Source organism: Odocoileus virginianus, chromosome 3 (genome assembly GCF_023699985.2).
Source record: "Odocoileus virginianus isolate 20LAN1187 ecotype Illinois chromosome 3, Ovbor_1.2, whole genome shotgun sequence".
NCBI classification, from domain to species: Eukaryota; Metazoa; Chordata; class Mammalia; order Artiodactyla; family Cervidae; genus Odocoileus; species Odocoileus virginianus.
The window spans coordinates 46,467,351-46,486,242 of record NC_069676.1 but is presented as its reverse complement, the minus strand read 5'-3'; the positions used below and the strand labels follow the sequence as shown (position 1 = coordinate 46,486,242).

At 52.0% G+C, this 18,892-nt stretch overlaps 2 protein-coding genes and 1 long non-coding RNA gene across 11 annotated transcripts in view; 1 reads left to right on the top strand and 2 right to left on the bottom strand.

The window, feature by feature from the left end:
- The first annotated feature begins 442 nt into the window (after positions 1 to 442).
- On the top strand, positions 443 to 8,825 carry LOC139034394 (uncharacterized). 2 transcript variants are annotated; one of them, XR_011486858.1, is made up of 2 exons: positions 443 to 607; positions 4,692 to 8,825. It is a non-coding gene; the product is annotated as an uncharacterized lncRNA (long non-coding RNA). The 2 variants fall into 2 exon arrangements; XR_011486859.1 differs by lacking the exon at positions 4,692 to 8,825 and adding an exon at positions 737 to 3,622.
- REEP2 (receptor accessory protein 2) lies at positions 8,314 to 14,569 on the bottom strand. Of its 5 annotated transcripts, none has more exons than XM_020908377.2 (8): positions 14,203 to 14,324; positions 12,386 to 12,458; positions 12,019 to 12,095; positions 10,678 to 10,798; positions 10,368 to 10,481; positions 9,862 to 10,009; positions 9,637 to 9,767; positions 8,314 to 9,551 (listed from the first exon to the last, which is right to left on the bottom strand). In XM_020908377.2, exons 1-8 carry the CDS (start codon positions 14,232 to 14,234, stop codon positions 9,483 to 9,485), a joined length of 765 nt encoding a protein of 254 aa, XP_020764036.1. In that variant the 5' UTR covers positions 14,235 to 14,324; the 3' UTR covers positions 8,314 to 9,482. The 5 variants fall into 5 exon arrangements, with proteins under 5 accessions (XP_020764036.1, XP_020764037.1, XP_070321541.1 ...); XM_020908378.2 differs by having other exon boundaries at positions 9,862 to 10,003; XM_070465440.1 differs by lacking the exon at positions 14,203 to 14,324 and adding an exon at positions 14,004 to 14,107.
- A 1,600-nt stretch (positions 14,570 to 16,169) lies between these two features.
- Positions 16,170 to 18,892, bottom strand: part of KDM3B (lysine demethylase 3B) — a 56,244-nt gene continuing 53,521 nt past the window's right edge. For all 4 annotated transcript variants that reach the window (XM_020908370.2, XM_020908369.2, XM_070465436.1 and 1 more), the window contains one exon: positions 16,170 to 17,519. In XM_020908370.2, coding sequence (XP_020764029.2) covers positions 17,439 to 17,519 — 81 coding nt within the window. In that variant the 3' untranslated portion in view covers positions 16,170 to 17,438. The remainder of the gene's footprint in view (positions 17,520 to 18,892) is intronic.

The following is an 18,892-nucleotide window of genomic DNA, read 5'->3' as shown; positions in this document are numbered from 1 at the left end:
TCCTGAGAAGCTTACAGTTGGGTAGAAGGGAAGCTGGACTCCATGCTACAAGAGAATTAAGATTAGGCAGCATCCCTGAGTCTGGGACTCTCAGACCTTGCCCACTGAGTGACTGATGCTAAAAGGTCTAGAAAAGGTGAGAGGCCCTCAGAGGGTCTGCAGGTCTGAGCTGATGTCTGTGCTGAGACTTTCCTTGCAAACCAGAGAAGAGGAAGAGGCAGAGGTAAGCAGAACTGAGCTGGTCCATGGCAGCTGACGCTAGGAGAGAGTCAATGGGAACCATCATGTCTGACCCAGGCCTGAGCAGGCTGCAACTCTTGGAGGAAAACAAGCCCCTTTTTCCATTGCCACTTCCTCCTCCTCACCCCAGGCTACGTCAGCACCCACATGTGCTGCTCGGATAGTGGTTTGCCACCACTGTGACCAGCCCAGGGCTCAGGAAGTGACTCTCGCTTTGGTTCTGCCTGGGGTGCCTGTCACACTTTCCGACGGCTGATCAGCTCTGCCGGAAACATGGAGGGCCTGGCCTTCAATGGGTCTGGGGGCAGCTCTGCTCCCACCCCAGGGAGGGTCTTTGGGCGCTGAGAGAAGAACCTGAAGAGGCCAGGTATGGAGTGGGACAGAAGATGTGCTGAGAGGGTGGGGGAGAAGTGGAGGCATGGTGGAAGAGGGGAAATGAGAGCAAATCACCCCAGAGTGCTCCCGTGGGAAACCATCCTATTTCCTCCAATTTCAGATGGGAAAACTGGGTGCCAGAGGAGATCCTGAGCCCTAGGACAGGTGGAAAAGGACAAATTCCGAGACAGGCCCACACAGAGTGATGCTGAGGCCTCAGGAAGTGGAGGGTCCCCCGGGCCCTGAAGAGGTGCCTGGCTGCACCCTCCAGATGGGATCCAGGGCTGCAGCGAGGAGTCCATGTAGGATCTGGCCCAGGTGGGGGGTCTGCCTGTGAGAATCAGGGTCTGGGTTGCTGTCCTTTGAGTCTGCATGAGGGTTCATGTGCTGGGCAGAGTTAGGTAAGGCCTGAAGGGAAGTCACGGGAGTGGCACAGAGGGACCATGAAGGGAAGAGGGAGTGGGTCAAGGTAGGTGAACATTTCAGCATGCTCACTGGGTCCTCTCTGCCCGGCAGAAGCAGGAAGAGGCTGCTGTCCCTGGACATCAGTCCCTTTGCCCTGTGCTGAGTGGTCCCTCTCCCAGGCCTGGGGTCAGCGGGATCCTGGGCTCAGAGGACAATCCATCCTTCCTTGCTCCACCCACCCCCAGCTGAGTGTGCAGCAAAGCTGGCTGCAGAAATCTCTGGAAGCTCGTTGGGCAGGCAGAGGGAGGGGAGTGTTACATAAGAACCCACTGATGTGCAGGAAGTCTAGAGCAGCCTTTAGATTAGAAAGGCAGCGTTCCCATCCAGCCCAGAAAGGCAGGAATAGCAACGGTGGTTATTTCTGGCCCCTCACCACCGCCCAGCTCCAGGGCTGCTCAGCTTCATGGTGGGTGAGCTTGGACTCTGCAGACCTGGGGGGAGGGCAGAGGGAGGGAAGGTAGCCCCTGGGTTTACCCCATTCTGGCACTGGCCTCACAGTCCCCTCCCCCTAAACACCGGGAGGCCGAAATCAGAAATCAGTGGTGATGTTTGTTTCCTCTGATTTTCCTCAATCTCTAGATGCATTTCCTATCCCCACCCCACCCCCCAGACACATTTACAGTGTGACAGGATTCATACTAAACACTTGACAGGTATTTGTCCTCACAATGCCTTATGAAGTAGGTTCCATTCTCACTCCTGTTTCATTGATGAGGAAACAGGTTCAGAGAGGGCAGGCAATTTGCTCAAGGTCAGAGAGCCCAGCAATGGCAGAGCCAGGATTCCAATCCAGACAGTCTGGCTTCAGGTCTGTCTGGCTGAACCTCAGTTCATCCTAAGAACTGTTTTCTGGGGCCCCAGCATGAATCAGACAAAGCTTTTATCCTACCGGCACTCTTGAGTCAAATCGAATAGGAGAAGCAGACATGAACACATCATTTCAATTCATTCATTCAGCAATTATTTATCACACATCTGTTCCACTCTGGGCATTAAAAATATGAGGAGCAGTAAGGCAGGTTCTCCCTTTTATGCTCCGTGGGGGAGACCGACAAGTAAACAAGCAATTTCTACAGTGTGCTGTGTGCTATCCTGGGGGAAGGAAGCACAGTGACTGGGGAGCCCCTAATCCAGCTCCCACCCACTGAAGTGGTTCCTAGGCAGTCAAAGAGCCAACACACCATTTTAAAATAATTCCAGGAGGCTGGGTGGGGGAGGACTGGTAGTGAGACCAGCCAGCAAACTGTGTAGTCATCAGGAGAGAGGGTAAGGTCTACATGCCTCAGGGTCAGCTATCAGAGACTCTTCAGGGACCTCCCAGTCAGACAGCAAGAAAAACTGACCCCCAGATTTTCAGACAGGCCTCTCAGCCCAAGGTGCATCTGTTCCCGGTGGTACTGTGGCAACGGGAAAGTCAGAGAGGTTGGATGAAAGAGTCTTCTCTTTTTCTTCCTCTAATCATCCCCTTAACTGGTCTATCCTTATGGAACCCCCACTTTTTACTTATTTATTTATTTAGCTGTGCTGGCTCTTGGTTGTGGCATGCAAACTCTCAGTGGGATCTAGTTCCCTGACTGGGAATCCAACCTGGGCCCCTTGCATTGAGAACATGGAGTCTTAGCTACTGGACCACCAGGGAAGTCCCAGGAAACCTATTTTACAGCAAAGTCAAACTGAGTGACCAAAGAGGAAGCTGGCACCCAGAAGCAGGGAGAAGCACTTCTATCTGGATTATCACACTGACGAGTAGTAATGAGAGGGAGGACAGTTAGCCCCGGGGCCCAGGAACATCCACAGAGGTGTCTTCAGTTCACTCTGGGCAGAGGCCACACTTCTGTTCTATCAGCCAAGGGAGGGACTCTTCGGAACTGAAAGGATTTGTTTTCCCTCTGGTCAAGCTACAGCGAGAGCTATCGTGGCAGGATGATGATGTCTTTAGGCTGACATTGGACTCATTTTTTTTTCAAAAATATGTACAGTAAAAATGTTACAGTTACTGTAACATTAAAAATATGTTAGTTTTTACCTGCAAAAAATATACATAACATAAAAAATCCCATTTTAACCATTTTAAGTGTCCTATTCAGTGGCATTCAGTTATATGTGCAGTGCTGTGCAACCGTCACCAGTATCCATAGGCAGAACTTTTTTTTATCATCCCAAACAGGAACTCTGTACCCATGAAACACTGGGGATAGGGAAACATCAATTCTCTATCCTGTTACCTCCTCTTTGGCCCCTGGTAACCTCTATTAGGGTTTCTCTCTATATAAATTTGCCTAGTCTAGGTACCTCCTGTAAGTGAAGATATTTGTCTGTAATATTTGTCCTGTTGTGCCTGGTTTAGCATAATGTTTTCAGGGTTCATCCATGTTGTAACATGTATTAGAATTTCATTTCTTTTTCTAAGGCTTAGTAAGTATGTATACACCACATTTTGTTTATCCTCCCATCTCTTGATGGACATTTGAGTTTTTCTACTTTTTCGACTATTGTGAATAATGCTGCTATGAATATTAATGAACAACTATCTGTTTATGAATTCTGTTTTTATTCATCATGCCTCTCAGCAGTTACCAAATAGATTAAAGTTAGATTTAAGAAGGACTTTCTGGTTTCCTACTACCAGCGACCTAAGCAGCAGCATCTCCCCCTATGGATAGTTCCAATAACCTGAGTCTCTTCCACTTCCTCTAATCCCATCCCTAGGCTGGGGTAGTGTCCAGAAAGGCAGCACCATCACAGGAGGCTTCACAGGGGTCACTCTGGAGTCATGCCTCTGGATGACTTATTTTTAGTAGCTGGGTGGGGGTTTCATTGTCTTCTCTTGGGTTCTGGGTATGTTTGCCACCACTACCCACCCCAGACCCAACGTTCTCCTTTCCTTGGCAACATCTAGACTGTCTCCCTTTTTCTCTCCCAGGCTAAATCGGGAGTGTGAAGCTGCTCTTCTTCCCAATTTAGCTTTTGAATTAAAGTGAGAAGTGAATGTGGCTGGAAAGCTGACTCCCATCTGTGTGTGAGAGAGAGAAAGGCAAAGCAAGCGATCATAAGCACATGCTGGGGGGGTCAGGGCGTGGGTAGGTGGTCTGGGCAGCTGCTGTTTAGTATAGACACCCCTCCTCAGCTGCAGGCAAACAGCTCCGCAGGGAGATGCAGGTAGAAGGCTGGTGTTTTTTTGGGAGAGGAAGAATGCTGCAAAGATGTCATTCGTACATTGCAGAAAAATGGGCTGAATTATTAGAGTGTGCCAGGCCCTGTACTAGATGCTGGGCAAACAGTGGTGAACCAGGTAGGCCCATTGCCTATGCCCGGGCTTTCAGTCTAGTGGGGAAACATGGCCAATGATGAAACAGGGCGATGTGTGCTGTCAGGGAAGAGAAGGCCACAGGGGCCTGGACCAGGTGCAGTGTCACATCTAAACCGAGACTTGAAGCGCATGCAAGAGATTACCAAGTGAAGCAGGAGACAAAGAGCATGTGAGCAGAGGGCACTGCATGTTCAAAGATTTGGGTGGGCCTGGTTTCCCCGAAGGAGGGCGCTGGCCCCCTGGGAAGCCCACCAGTGGGCTCAAGAGGGCTAAGAGCTTCCATTTCCTCCTCTTCTTCCAGGGAGAAGAAAGCCAGAAGAGAATGCCAGGGCCAGAAGTCTGGGAGCACATGAGTCCCTATTGCTCAGGCTCCAAAATAGTTGAAGCAGGGGGAGGAGGGAAGCCCCAGGTCTCCTTCTGAGTTGCCACTCAGAAAGCTGGACCCGGCAGGTCCAAGATGGACATGGAACAGAGGAAATGGGATCTCACTTGCATCAGAGGAGACAAAGGAATCGAGAAGGGTCGCTGCTTGGTTTAGCTCACCCCATCTTCCCCCTAGAGGCTGCCTGTGTCAGTCTCTGGGGGACCCGTCCTCTTCTCACCTAATGGCAATGAATCATGATCTGGTGGAGACGGGGACAGGTCAAAATCTTGGCAAAGAAAAGAGGAAGAAAGGAGCTCTTTGGGGGCCATGCATTTCTCTGTCAACTCTCAAGTTCCCCAATGACAGGCACGGCTAAGGGATGCTGGTGTAAAACTTGCCATTAATATTTCAGGCAGCATTATTTATTGATCACTCATCTGGCTGGGACAAAAGAAGAGGGTAATTCATTAGGTGTGTGGGGCTGGTGGGGTCAGTTTGGGAAAGAGGTCAGGCAAAGGTAGGTCATTGAGGAGTCAGCCCAGGCTGCTGGAAAAAATACCTTGGGGTTCAAGGGTCTGAAGATTAGGGTCTTTGTCTCCTTTTTCAGCCCTACAGTACCCATGATGAAAATCAGGGAAGGGGTAGGGGACAGGGAAACCTAGGGGCAGCCCTGGGACTGCCACTGTGGCCATAAGGGAGTCATCTCCAGGGAACCCTGCATCTAGGTGAGTGTCCCTCTCGCTCGCCCGAATTGGCCCTCTCTTGATAATATTTTAGAAGCCCAAGTTGGGTCCTTTGGGCTGTATGACCCTCCTAGGGTCAGCTTGGCAATTTCCTTGCTCCCAGGAGATGCCTGATCCTTCCCCAAAGGGAGTACCTGCTTGCTGGGTCTGACCATCTCCTCTGCACACAAACTGAGGTTGGGAAGTGATTGAGAATTCATATCTGCCTATTCACCCACAAGGATGCTTTCTTCATGAACCTCCGATTCCAGGGACTGCGGCATAAAGCACCCTGGGAGCGGACCTTAAAAGCCAACTGACTGCTGAAGGAAAGACTATCCCCCAGCAAGGGCCGGGGAATCCCACAATGGGGGTGAGCTGCGCCACCTAGTGGGCTTTTTTCCTCCTTGCAGGCATCCTTCCCACCCATCACTGCCTCCAGCCTAGATGTGCCACAAGCTCTCGGGCAGAACGCAAATGGCTCTAAGACTTAAGGTGCCCTCCTCCTTTATGCACGCCTGACCCAGCTAGAGAGGGTAAACCTGGGGTTAGGGGGAATCTGTGACGGAGATAATCACGTACTCGCTGGCATTTAAGGCAATGGGGAAGCCAGCACTTTGGCCTCAAAATAGTCTCTCCCTATTATTCTGAATGCCACATATATGAGGACCAGAGGCCCCCAGAGACCCTCCCTCCTCTACTTAACCTCCTTTCCTCCAGGCTGAGCAAGGGCTGGGCTCAGCTCTGCTGATCAAGGAAGAGCTGGCATAGGCTGGAGCTGCAGGCTTTCCTTTGACGTCACAGCCTGGAAATCACATTTTAAGCAGGTTCTCCTAGTGTGGGGCACACACAAGGAAGGGAGGGGAAGCAGAATGAAACCACTTCAGGCCTGAGGACCATTTTAGCCAGGGACCTCAGGCCTGGAGGGCTGCCCAGTGTCCCCAACATGGTCTGGGTGTGGGACACGGGGCTAGACCTCAGCCCCCACTTCAAAGCTTATCTCTCTCAGTGCCCAGTGGGTTTCCAGGCAGTGATCAAGCACCCTCCACATAGCTCCTGCCAGACATCTCTGTCATGACTTCTCTTTCCCACTCCCCTGGCCTAGAGAGATCTACTAAGGCGGAGGGGAGAGGGCAGGTGACCCCAGGTGAATAAGACAGCAAGGGGTCATGTAGACCCAGATGTGCTTCACCAGCCTCCTCCCCTCATTCTGTTTGTCACCCTCCATCTCTCCTCTCCTCCCCAGCACCACAGGGGTCAGACCCTGTGTGGAGGTCTAGGAGACAATGTTTCCATGGCAACGGACCAGTGAACTTGGAAATCTAAGCATCTTCTGTTGACACGGGGAAACCCAGATGTGCAGGGAGAGCCTGGAGATGTGGACTCTGACAGTGACCCCCTTGGCCACTGGTCCCTGTGGATGGAAGTGTGTAATCTGAGTGTGAGTTGTGTGAGTGTATGTATGTGAAATGCAGCAAATGGGATTTAGGTTAGACAGGCCTAAACTGCTTTCCTGGCCATATGGTAGCTGCTATCAGGAGACTCAAGCAACTTACTCTCTGGAGATCTTTCTAGAACAAGGGAGTCTCTCACCTGATTTCTACTCTGACCCTTCCTCTCCTTTCTGATAGAGAAAGGGGCCAAATTGCCCAGAGGGCAATGGTGAAAGGAATGCTGTTCAGAGCGCTATTGACTGGAGAATTTCAGGAAAGATGAAAAGGGCATCTCACACGCCTCCCTCCCTCCGCCCCCAATCTCCACGGGCACCTCAGTTCGGGAGGTTCTTGGCCAGCTGGCTCAAGTTTGGCAGAAGGACATGCCCCCGTGATGCCAGGGAAGGGAGAGGAAAGCCTCTCCCAAAATGTAGGGACATTTTGCCAATCCTGGGGTCCAGGGCCTGGAGCTAGGTCTCCACTCACACTCCCCACCCCGTCCCCAGCTCTGCTTCCTCCATTTTCCTTCTGTAAGGCTGAGCTGCTGTTTCTCTAGCTTCCTTCACCCTTCCTTCTCCTTCCCTCACTCTCTTCACCCCCTCCCGCTCTGCTCTTTTCCCTTGTCTCTTCTGATGCTGCCTCTGCTCCTCTGCCGTCTTTTCCCTCCTCCTGGTTTCTGTTCCCATCAGTGGTGACCCTGGCGACCTAGGCGCCACCTCCCCAGAACTTGACCCCAGGCCCTGCAGCTTCCCTCCTTCTCTCCTCCACCCCAGCCCAGCAGCTCAGGGCTCCAACCATCCCTCCACAGGCCACATGGGCTTGCCTCACTGGCTCTGGCCCTTGAGTCCCTGTCTGCCTTGTTTGTCCCCAGGGTCAGATGTGAACCATGAGGCTGGTTCCTCATCTCCATGTCTCCCTTCATCCCACCTAGATCCTCCCTTCGGTGTCTGGCTCACCGTCCCTCTCCACTGTTTTTTAGCCTTTCTAGGCCATGGCGATCCAGTCCCCAGGCTCTGCCAGGAGCCCCCAATATCCCATTCTCTTTTTCCTGGAGCTTCATCATGATCTTTGCCCCTAGAACTTACACCCTGGCACTTTCTGTGAGGTGTCAGAATGGAGAGGGGTCTCCGGGTAGGATTCTGAGGGACAGGACAACCTCTGAGGGTGGTCCCTTGCCCTTCATAAGTCCTGGCTCTTTCCAGCCCCCCTGGCTCTATATTGAACCTCCAAACCATCTTCCCAGATGGAACCACCTCAAGCCTATCTCTTGGAGATCAGATCTCTTGAGTTCACAGTTTGACTTCTTCACCTCTCCATCCCACAGCTGAGCCCTGGCTTCTCACTTGAAGTCCTTCTCACCTGTGGACTGGTAGACCAAGAACAAAGCACAGAGGCCAAAACAAATGAGGTGCCAGAATTTGGTTTATTGGCTCATCCAGTGCCAAAGGTCCATTGGGCACCCTCTTCCCATGGATCTGGAGCCCCCTGGCTCCTAATACCTTTTTCTTCTTCACACGCTCCTCCGAGCCCTGACGGAAGGAAGCCACGGCAGACGCTGGGGCAAAGTGTGGGGCAAAGGCTGGGCTCTGACAGGGGTCTGCTTACAGGGGGCCTAGCCTGCTTGGCACAGGAAGAGGGCCTTAGGGGGAAGGAAGATGGGCCCCCAGGAGAGGAGGAAAGGAATCGGCTCAGCAGGGGCCTCACTGAGGGCCCAGAGCGGTGGAGCCCCGTCCTGGGGCAGGAACGGGAGGAGGCAAGAGAGGAGCGGATCAAGGGCACAGCAGCGGGCGAGAGGCCCCTTGGAGCCCTACTCTCTCATGGGCTGGGGTCCTCTGAGGCTCAGAGAGTAGGCGGGAGGGCCGAGGGGGGAAAGGGCAGCTGGGTTGGGTGGGGGGAGGTTACTGCTGGAGGGAAAGTCCTTTATTCAAAAGCCCCCAGCTCTAGACCCAGAAAGATACATACTCTCACACACACACACACACATTGTCTCTTTCACACACGCACACCCCTGGAGCCCCACCTTTCAGTGGGCACAGGTAGCTCACAGCCCTACCCAACACCCCCAGCTGCAGCTCTGGCCTGGCTCCTGGTCACTTAAACACACACTGAGCCCCTGTCCTCCATTCACACCTGCAGGCCCAGAACCCAGGTTCTCCGAGGCCTCCCCACTCCCTCCTCTGCTGGGCCTTCAGGCTCCAGTCAATCTGGGCTGTGACTGGTTGCCGACCCTGACTCAGGGAGAGCAGTGGGGCCACATGTTAGGACAAGGGGATGGCCATGGTCTTCAGCAAGGCACTGGGTGGGCGGGGTCAGGGCTGGAGCGGGGAGAGTAGCATTTGGGCTCTGAGGGGCCCGCACCTCCTCGAGTGGCTCCATCCTCAGCTCCTGGGTCCAGCCTCTACCCTCGGCCCCCCACAGCAGGGCCTCTCTTCTCTTTCCCAAGCCCTTCCAGGGGAATGGCCACTGGGAGGCACCGGAAACAGCCATCTGAGAGGCCCCGGGGCCTGAGGCTGAGGGCTGCTGGCACAGTGTGGAGCCGGGATTCTGCAGCCTGCGGGGAGGGGGCTGGGGCCTCAAGCTGAGTCACCCCCTGCGGAGGTCTTCTTCTTGGGCCGGGTCTTCAGCGTCTTGGAAGCCGGTGGCTGTGGAAGGAAGAGAGGGAGACGGAGGGCTCTGCCTGGAGCCACAAGCCCTTCCCACTTCCCCAAGCTCTGGCCCGGGTCTCACCTCGGCTTTGGGCACTTTTTTGATGGGTTTGATCCTCTTAGGGGCCTTGTCTCCCGTGTCATCCTCAGAGATCTCTGTCCGGGGATCTGCCTGGTTGGTGCCTGACCTTACGCTGAGGGTGGGGTCATCTCCTGGTTTGGGGAGGAAAGAAGAGCAGGGCTCTGGTCTCTCTCGCACCCAGCCTCCTCACCCTTGCCCCCTGCCCGCCCTGGGCCCGGCCTGTACCCAGGTCTTCAATGGTGTCCAGGAGGCTGCCGGGGCTGGCTCTGAGGCGGCCGTCGGGCCCCTGCAGGGGCAGTGCGTCCTCGTCCCGGATCAGAGTCAAGTCCTGCATGCTGAAGCTTCGGAGCTTCTCTGATAGCACCCCCTGGCCCTGGGGTCACCACCACGCACCGGGAGGACCGGAGGAGAAGGGGCGGGGTGGAGAGAGAGGTCACCATGGGGCACTGGGCAGCCACTGGACTCGGTGCTCTCCCCATGGTGTCCTCACCCCATCCCACGGCAGCTCTAACAGGCGGGGGCCACGCGTTCCCTTTGGATGGGTGAGGAAACTGTGGTCTGCTGAGTGGAAGTCCTTTAGTGGGGGGGATGTTAAAGGCAGGATGGGAACCCCAAGCTGCACAAGCCCCCAAACCTTCACTGACTCAAGGATGCGGTGGATGCAAAGGGGACTGGCTGGGGGACGAGATGAGCAAGCTGGGGCCTGGGAGCTGGGTCTGCCCCCAACTCACCTTGGCAGCAGCCGTGACTGCGGCATTGGCGGCCAGATTCAGACCCCTCTTGCCCACCCTCATCATGGTCTCATAGCTCTTGTCTCGGGCTTGTGTGATGTACTCGTCGATCTCCTGAGGGGTTGGAGGAAGAGATGAGGTCTGGGTCCTACCCTGCTTTGCCCTTGTTCACACCTGGCACTGCCTGCCCCAGGGGGCCAGGGCCCTCCCAGATCACCCACAGGGAGAGCCATGAATGCACGTGGCTGCAGGCACTGGGCTGCCTTGACCCAGGATAGGTGGGAAGCGAGCGTCCCTTGTTCCAACAGACCTTCTCTTTGTTGGACAGGGTTGGGTGCACGAACTTGCGGTAGAGCACGCTGGAGCCTTTGGTATAAGGGGACAGCAGCCATATCACAAAGGCGATCTTGAGCTCAAAGTAGAAGGGGAACCTGTGGGTGGGAGACAGGTAAGGGCAGAGCCTGGGGCAGGAAGTCAGGAGGCGTATGGACCTGCTGCAGGACCCTGGCTGGCCCCCCCACCCCTTAGTGCACTAAGGTCCCCATGTGGCTTAGGAGACTGGTCAAGGGGAGGCTCAGCTGAGACTCCCAGTAACAAGGTGAAAAGTGACCCCAGCAGGAATTCCCAGCAGCAGTGGCTCTATCACCCTCTTCTCTCGGACAGAAGAGCACTCACTCCTCTATCCTGGGGTCAACACCAAGGCGAGCTCCCTAACCTTCCAGGTGCATTCTTGGGTCCTCACTCCCTTCCTGCCTGCTCTTCCTCCCATGAAGAAGTCGGGCTTCTCCAGCTGTGCTCTGGATCTATCCCTTGCTGCTGTGACATGGCCCCTGCTTTTTAAGGACTGTTCTCTATTCTCGCTGCTGTGACATGGCCCCTGCTTTTTAAGGACTGTTCTCTATTCTCATGGCTCCTTCTCAGGTCACACACTCCTTTAGGTCTCCTCTATCCTCACAAAGCTCTCATCAAAGCTCCCTCCTTTGCTTGCATCAAGAGGCACCTGCACTCACCTGTTCTCAATTTTTAACCCATTACTCTTTCCTAATTTGACCCCATTCAACTTTCTCTGCTCAAACTGTTTTTTCTCAAAGGTCCTTGAAATCTACAAACGCCAGGATCTTTTGTCCTCTACCTCTCAGTAAAACTCTTTTGACTTCCAGTGTACTGTGCTATGTTTGTCCTCTCTTCCAAGAGGCATTTGCTCATTTAGTAAACATTTTTGAGTGCCTGCTGTGAATATACAGATGGTTAGACCATTCTGTGTCCTCAAGAGTGTATATATATAGTCTAGTAGTGCCTAGAAAAAGCCTTTGAAATACAATCCAATGTTCACGAGATTGACTCATATGCCTGTTTTACAAATAGGGAAACTGAGGCCTAGAAAACTGTGAACTGCCCAAAGTCACTGTAAGTCTGGCAGAAGCAGGTTCCCTGAATTTTATTGTGCTGCTTTGGCTGCCAAAAGAAAGGTGAGAGTTACGTCTGTTCTTATTCTGCTCAATCAAGCAAGGACTGGATGGGGGCTGAGAGGAGGGGACACCCAGGACCCCATGGGACTGTTGGGGAGATGCCACCCTGGGTGGACTGGCTATGTAGAAGTCAGAAGCCCTGGCACCTGAGGTGCAGGGAGGCAGGGGTTACTGGACCTCACCAGGAGAGCACGATATCTGTGAGTGTCTCAGCAGTGGTGAAGAAGGCAAAGACGATCCAGTACATCATCCACTTCACCTAAAGGTACAGAGGGCGGTGTTAGCTGGGGCCTTGGGGAAACACCCTGGACCCCACCTCTACTTGCCAACCATGCTGGAGGCTCTGTGGAGGGGGCACAGAGGGCCCCAACTTTGTCTGTGTATCACACCAGGGCTGGGGAAAGGGAATACATAGGAGCCTCCCCTGAACCAGGTCTCATTAGTGCTGACAGCATTAGTATAAAGTCATCCCCGTCTGTCATGTGACCCACTGTCCTCCCTGATCTCTGCCACGTAAGTTGGGTGGGAGATGAAGGGTCACACACTCACATATTCCTTCACGTTTTTTGTCTTCACGGCCTTGTAGGAAGAGTAGGCTGGGTACAGGGTGCCAAAGATGAGCCTAGGGAGGCAGGCATGGTTACTGGGCCCCTCGGCCAAAAGCAATGGCCTCTCCCTCCCATCTCTGCATCAGTCCCTGCGTAGGTAAGGGGAGAATGGACAGAACTCCAGGATACCACATCAGCTGACTGATGATCTCAGGTCAGGGAGTAAAGTCAAAGCAGGCAAGCCTGAGGTGATACACAAGCATGGAGGCCCTGGCCAGCTAGGGTGATGCCCCGGAACCCTTTATTGTTCAGTTCTTCTCCAGCCCGACAGAAAGACCTAGAGGCCAGAGGGTCTGATGTGGCTTATCCAGCCCTGAACCTCATTTGTACATAACCATATCATGGGGTGGGGGTCAGGTCACTGCCTCAGAGGTGTCGTCCTTCTCCAGACTTCACGCACTTTCTTACCCATTAGCCCTTACCCTCTACCTCCCCGTCGTAGGGCCAGTAACACTACCCAACAGGGTACCCGGCAGTCAGAAGTACCACTGTAGCCCTGGGGACCTGAGGAGCAGAGGGCACAGGGGCAGGAGGCCCTCGGGGACAAAGTGGTTTATTTCCCGATGTAAACACTTTTGGGACTAGGCTCCGGAAAGTGCGCTGGGCTAGAGGTCCCGGCTAGAGTGGAGTCTGTGCTGTTCCCATCAGAGACCACATAGAGGACACAGGTGAGGCAAGGAGAGGACTGATGTCACTCGGGGAGCTCATTCACACAAGAGGAGCAGCCACTCTGAAGGCCACATGGAGGTTTGAAGCCCCTGGGTTCCCTCAGGTGGGAAGGGGAGACTCTGGTGGGTCTAGAGGAAGCCAGAACACAAGAACATGATAGCAGGGAGGGGATCCTGGGGTGTCAGTGCCCCAAAGGTGGAGGCTGAGGGGCAGGGTCCTGAGCTGGGGCAGGTTAACTGAAGCCATGCAGAGTCCCTGCCAGGCCCAGCCTCTTGACAATGTGTGGATACCGCCTGTTCCCCATGGACTTGCCTCACTGAGGCAGGATACTTCAAGAGATGGAGTCGGGGGTGGAACCCTCAAGGACAAAGTCCACAGTTGTGGGAGAGGGTACCCTCCTGAAGCCCGGGGGAGCTGGGAGGGACAGAGCCGGCAGCCTGGGATGAAGGCCACCTAACACCCTTCCCTCCACGGCTCTCACAATCCCAGGCTGAACACACATATCCTCTCCCAGTTACCTCCCACACTTTGTCATCCAAGCATCTCTGCTTCCCGTCCTCCCTGGGGGGCCTTCAGAGCATGTGCCCTCACCCTCAGTCTCCTGACAGACAGTGGAAGAGGGAGGAGAAATGGGGCCCTTCGGGGAGGCCAAGGCTGCCACGGCCCTAAGCTATGGAATGAGGACGCCCTGCCTTGTTCCCCTGGCTCTCCCGATGGGAGATGAGAGCCCAGGTTTGAGGGGCTCCTCCGGCCAGATCTGCTACGTGGGGGAGGGGACAAGCCGCCTCCCCTCATAAATCAAGCCATGCTGCCTAGCCCCCCCTCCGGGGATGAGGGAGGGCGCAGAAACAGGGAAATTAAAAATAAAAGGGGTGGGAAGCCAGGCCTGCCTTGCTCCTCGAACATTCGCCCCTCCTCCGGATCCCTCATCTCCACGTCTCTGGGGACCCCAAATAGGGATGATGTGCCTTTAGGTGATTCTGCTCTACGAAGCCACGGAGTGGTCCATCCCAGGCTTCCATACCCCTCACCCGCCACCCCTAACCCCCATCCCCCTCCCAACCGGCCGCGCCCCGCCGCCGCACTCACACCACCAGGCGAGAGATGATCCAGGACACCATGGCGGGGCCGGGCGGGGCGCGGGGCGCGGGGCGGGAAGCCGGCCCGGGCCGAGGATGTAGCTGCTGGAAGCCGAGCGGCGGCGGCAGCAGGAGCCGCAGTAGCAGCAGCACCCGCAGCAGCAGCCGCCGCGGGGGCCGCGGAGCGCCGAGCCGCCGCCGTTAAAGGGGAGGTCCCTGCCGCAGCGGCGGGCCGTGGGCGGCGGCGGCTCTTAAAGGGGAGGCCGCGGCGGCGGCAGCGGCGCGCCCCCCTGCACCTGCTGTCGCTGGGCATGCGCCTTTGACCTGCCTTCCTCCAAAGGCTTGTTCACCTTTTTTGGGTTCCAAACCCAGGATTGAGGTCCTCAGAGGCCTTCATGGTTCCATCCGGACATCCTAGCCCTCCTCCTGCGCTGATCACAACAGGCTGAAAGACTTAAATAGCCTAAGAGGAATAATGACTATGACTTACTGAGTGCTTATTGTGTGCCAGGCCCTGTGCTAAGAGCTTCTCATGCGTTATTTCAGTGACCATCCCATAAGACAGACGTTATAATGATCATTTTGAAGATAAGAAAATGGGAAGCTTCAGGGAGGTTCAATAATTTGCCGCGGGTCACAGAACCACTAAGTCATGCTGCTAAGAAAGGAACTCAGGAAGCCTACTGAATCGGCTACTTCTTCCAACTGCTATCAAACCCTTCTCCCCTATCGCTGACTGTCAAGACACCAACCCAGGAAGCCCTGAGGTCAAAGGCATAGAGGCATATGTCCAGCCCACCATCACCAATCACTCCAATTGTAAAAGGACCTAACCCCATTCCCAATCTGATCTGCTTTCCCAGGTTGTCAGTTTCTAAGTTTTGTAGGGTAACAGGGCCCTGCGCTCTCAACGATACCCTGGGGCAGGGGAATCTCCCTCTTTGTAAAGAGAGGCTGGTAGAGAGGCCTGAGGTCCAGGGAGGCGAGGAATAAGGGGCTCCAGTTCCATCCCCATCAGCAAGCACTGGTGGCAATGGATGCCCTAATTCTGAAGACATTTATATCCAGAATGTAGGCTAGCCTGCCTCCTGATTTTCACCAAAGCAACAAAGCTCCAGCAACCTCTGCAACCTCCCTTCCCCCACTGCTTTCCTTTCCCGTTCCATTTCAAAGCTTCTGCATTCTTTATGTCGAGGTATAATCCTCTGATGATCACAGCACCAGCCCGTGCCCATCCAGGCTTAAAGGACATGCTCAGAACTCTGTATTTCAGTTATGGTGCTATTCAAACTCAGTATCCTTGAACCACACACAATGGTCTATTTCCACCCTGATAATTGTATTTCCAGGCTCAAACACTTTGGAAGATGTTTTTCCAACAGGATCCAAGGAAGCAGCCTCTGATGACCCCTCTTGCTATTCTTTACAACTTCCTCTTCAAAAGGCCTTTTCTAATTGGAACACAGTCTGTCCTCACCCTTCAAGCCACTTCAATTTCCTATGTGGGCACCCAGGCCTCTTGTTTTGAGCAACTTTGTCACTGATTGCCCAAAACCTTGCTCAGGCCACTCTCCATGGCCCTTTTCGCCAGGCTGCTTCTGGAAGGTAGGAACCCACCTTTCCCATAGGGCAGAAACTATGGAAAGCCCATGTTTGCTCCTACCCTCTAGCTCATGTAGCACATTCCCCTTTGTCCCTAAGCCCTCAAACCACAATGGCCTGGCACATCCCACGCCCAGCTGGGCACAAATTCAGGGAGCAAACAGTAATAATTGGATGCAACAATGTAATGATGATATGAAAATGAACTATCCTCCAACTCCAACCCCACCCTCAACCTGGCCCTGCTTTTTAGAACAACTGGCACAGGAAGAAGTTAGTCCACTATGAACAGATTTGTTAGATTTTTAATAAGAACATGGAAATCCCAATCAGCCCTTCAACAAAATTAAAATACAGAAAGTGAAATTAAAAGTATTCTACAGTAAATGACTTTTATTTAAAAAAAAAAGTAACTGTGAACATATAAACAAGCCTGCAGGGCACTACAGTACAGCTGGGAAGAAGATAGATACATTTTCCAATGTATCTATGGGCCAATGAATTCCATCATTTTCAAATAAATTCTTAATAAAACTCCACTGAGTTGGAAAGTTTTGCTGAAAATATTTCTGGACAAAAAAACTCCCAAAACAAAAAGCCTCATGTAGGAAAGCAAACTTTCCTTTGAATTTGGAACTACAAGAGGAGTCCCAAGGGAACGCTGGTAATAGGTGGAAATGGTTCCTGGAGTCACCAGTGTGTGTATGCATGGAACACACCACAGCTCAGACACGACAAAGTTCTTTCTCAAGATGGCTGTTCCCTCAAGATAGGGCTGAGATGGGAGGGGGGGTGAAATTAAAAGAACCCTAAAAAGCCAATTCTTTTAAATTCTGCTTTGGCTGATTTTTGTGCTATAATGGGCAGTTGATTTCTAAAAATCTTATTTCTTCAAAGAGTTTTCTCGAAGGAAGACTAAATGTAATGTGCCTTTCCTCATAATCCAGGAAAACAACTGTGGTATTTCAAAAGTTCTAAAAATATCTACTTTCATGAAATAGTAACTATTTCACTACAAACCTATTTTTCACTAAATACACACGTTTCCTAATCCTGGAGCCTCTTGGGAAAAGCAGTGGATTCTCCCTGGGTCCTTCAAGACTTCAGTGTTCATGGGAGAGATGGTGGGGAATGGCTTCACCCGGCTCCTGGGATGGGCTGTGTCAGAGGTCATGTGTAGAGACACCATCAGGCTTCCACCAGGTGTGTTTAAATAATTAGCCCCCACATGTACCAGGTATGTGATACCCCCCTACCTCCAAACACATTCCCACTTAACTAGGCACAAGAGAAAAAAAAAAAAAGAAAGGTGTGCCCACATTCCTGGTTTCCACAAATCTCAAATCATGAGAATGTGCAGGACAGCCCAGCGATGTTCAGGCAATTTGAAGTCCCAAAAGGCCACAGGATAGGGATGTGGCACCCTCGGCTTGGAGTCTGAAACTGTGTGTGTGAACAGTGCGACTTTCCTGTGTCAACCTTCAGTGTTGAGGCAGCGTAGAAAAGAGTGGCTGGAGAGTTTGTAATACTGACCACACTGGCTCCAAGTGAAGGACCTCTGCTCCAGCAGAGAACCCTGTCGTTCCCTGTATGTGTTGTGAGTGAAAGACCTGCTTCACAGGGGAGTTTGAAATTTCTCCATGCCTACGATCTTGCCAGCTTGGATTCGTGAGCCTTGAGGGTGCCAACAGCATCTTTCACTGCATGATAAATGATGTTCTTCACCTGGAGAGAGCAATCAGCCCAGTTAGTTCATGGCAGCCACAGACTGTGTTCTGCAAATGAAAATATCCTGCAATGACTAAAAGCCTACTGATGAGTGAGGAAAGCCCTCAACCAGGACTGTGCACTCCCCTAACTGACCCCAAAAGATGATTTACAAATCACACAGAATATATAGTCTATATTAAAAAAAAATGATTCATCATTTGAAAGGCTATATAATCACCATCCTCAATGTGTATGTATGTGCTGGGCACTACTGCTAAGCTCTTTATGTGGACTTTCATTTAATCCTTACCATAATCCTATGAAGTAGATTCTATTATTATCCCCATTTTATAGATGAGAACTGAGGTTCCATGGTTAAGAATCTTACATTAAGGTCCTATAGCTAAAAAGAATGCACTAAAAACAGTGGGCAGGTAGGATTTATTGGGTATTTTTCCCTTTCGTGCCTATATTTTCTAATTTGTCAAAAAGGACCACATATAATGTATAAAGTAAAAGTTATTAAAATAGAGTGAACAGGATAAAGACAATTTTAAATCAACATGATGATTATTTCTGGGGAAATGGAATGGGAAAGGGTACATGGAGGCTTCAATAATGTAGTTGTTGTATACAAATACATTGTATATATGGTATGAATATGATGCTTTATCTCTTAAGCTGAATGATGGCCATACAAGCCCCCTTGCTATTCTCTATTACACTTTTTTGTATTAATTCAACAAATATTTACTGAGTACCTACTGTGTCAGACATGTCCTAGGGAAAAGCAGTGAACTAAAATAGTAAAACCCCTGCCTTTATGGAGCTTAAATAGCTTATGTCCTAGTAGGGATAGAAACAAACAAAAGATACATAGTATGTTAGATGGTGAAAACTACAGGAAAAAATAAAGCAATAACAGAGGACTGGGAGGTGATATGTGACAAGTAGAGACCTAACAGAGGGTAGTGTAAAATATATATGCCTGAATACTTGCATTATATCTATAATATAAGTGTCATTTATCAATCTACCAACAACCAAGAAATATATCCAACCTCATGGGTCACCGACACACCTGAGTCACAGGCATGACGCAAGAAAATAGGCCATAAGTGAGAGGCTGGAAGAATGCCTGTTTGGGTGCTAAACCTCTCCTGGGGAATCTTGCTTTCTTATTCTTTTTTTTTTTTTTTTTTAATGTTATTAAGCATCGAAGTATATTAACAATGAAATTCTTCCCTTAAAGTTCCAATCCATTTCTGAACAGAGGAAAACCTAATCTGATTCTCCAGTTTAGATCTATGAGGGGAAACAACTCTTAGGGACACGGATTAAGGTCCCCAGCAGGGCTTTTAAGGAATTGAGTTTGCACAGAAATTTGC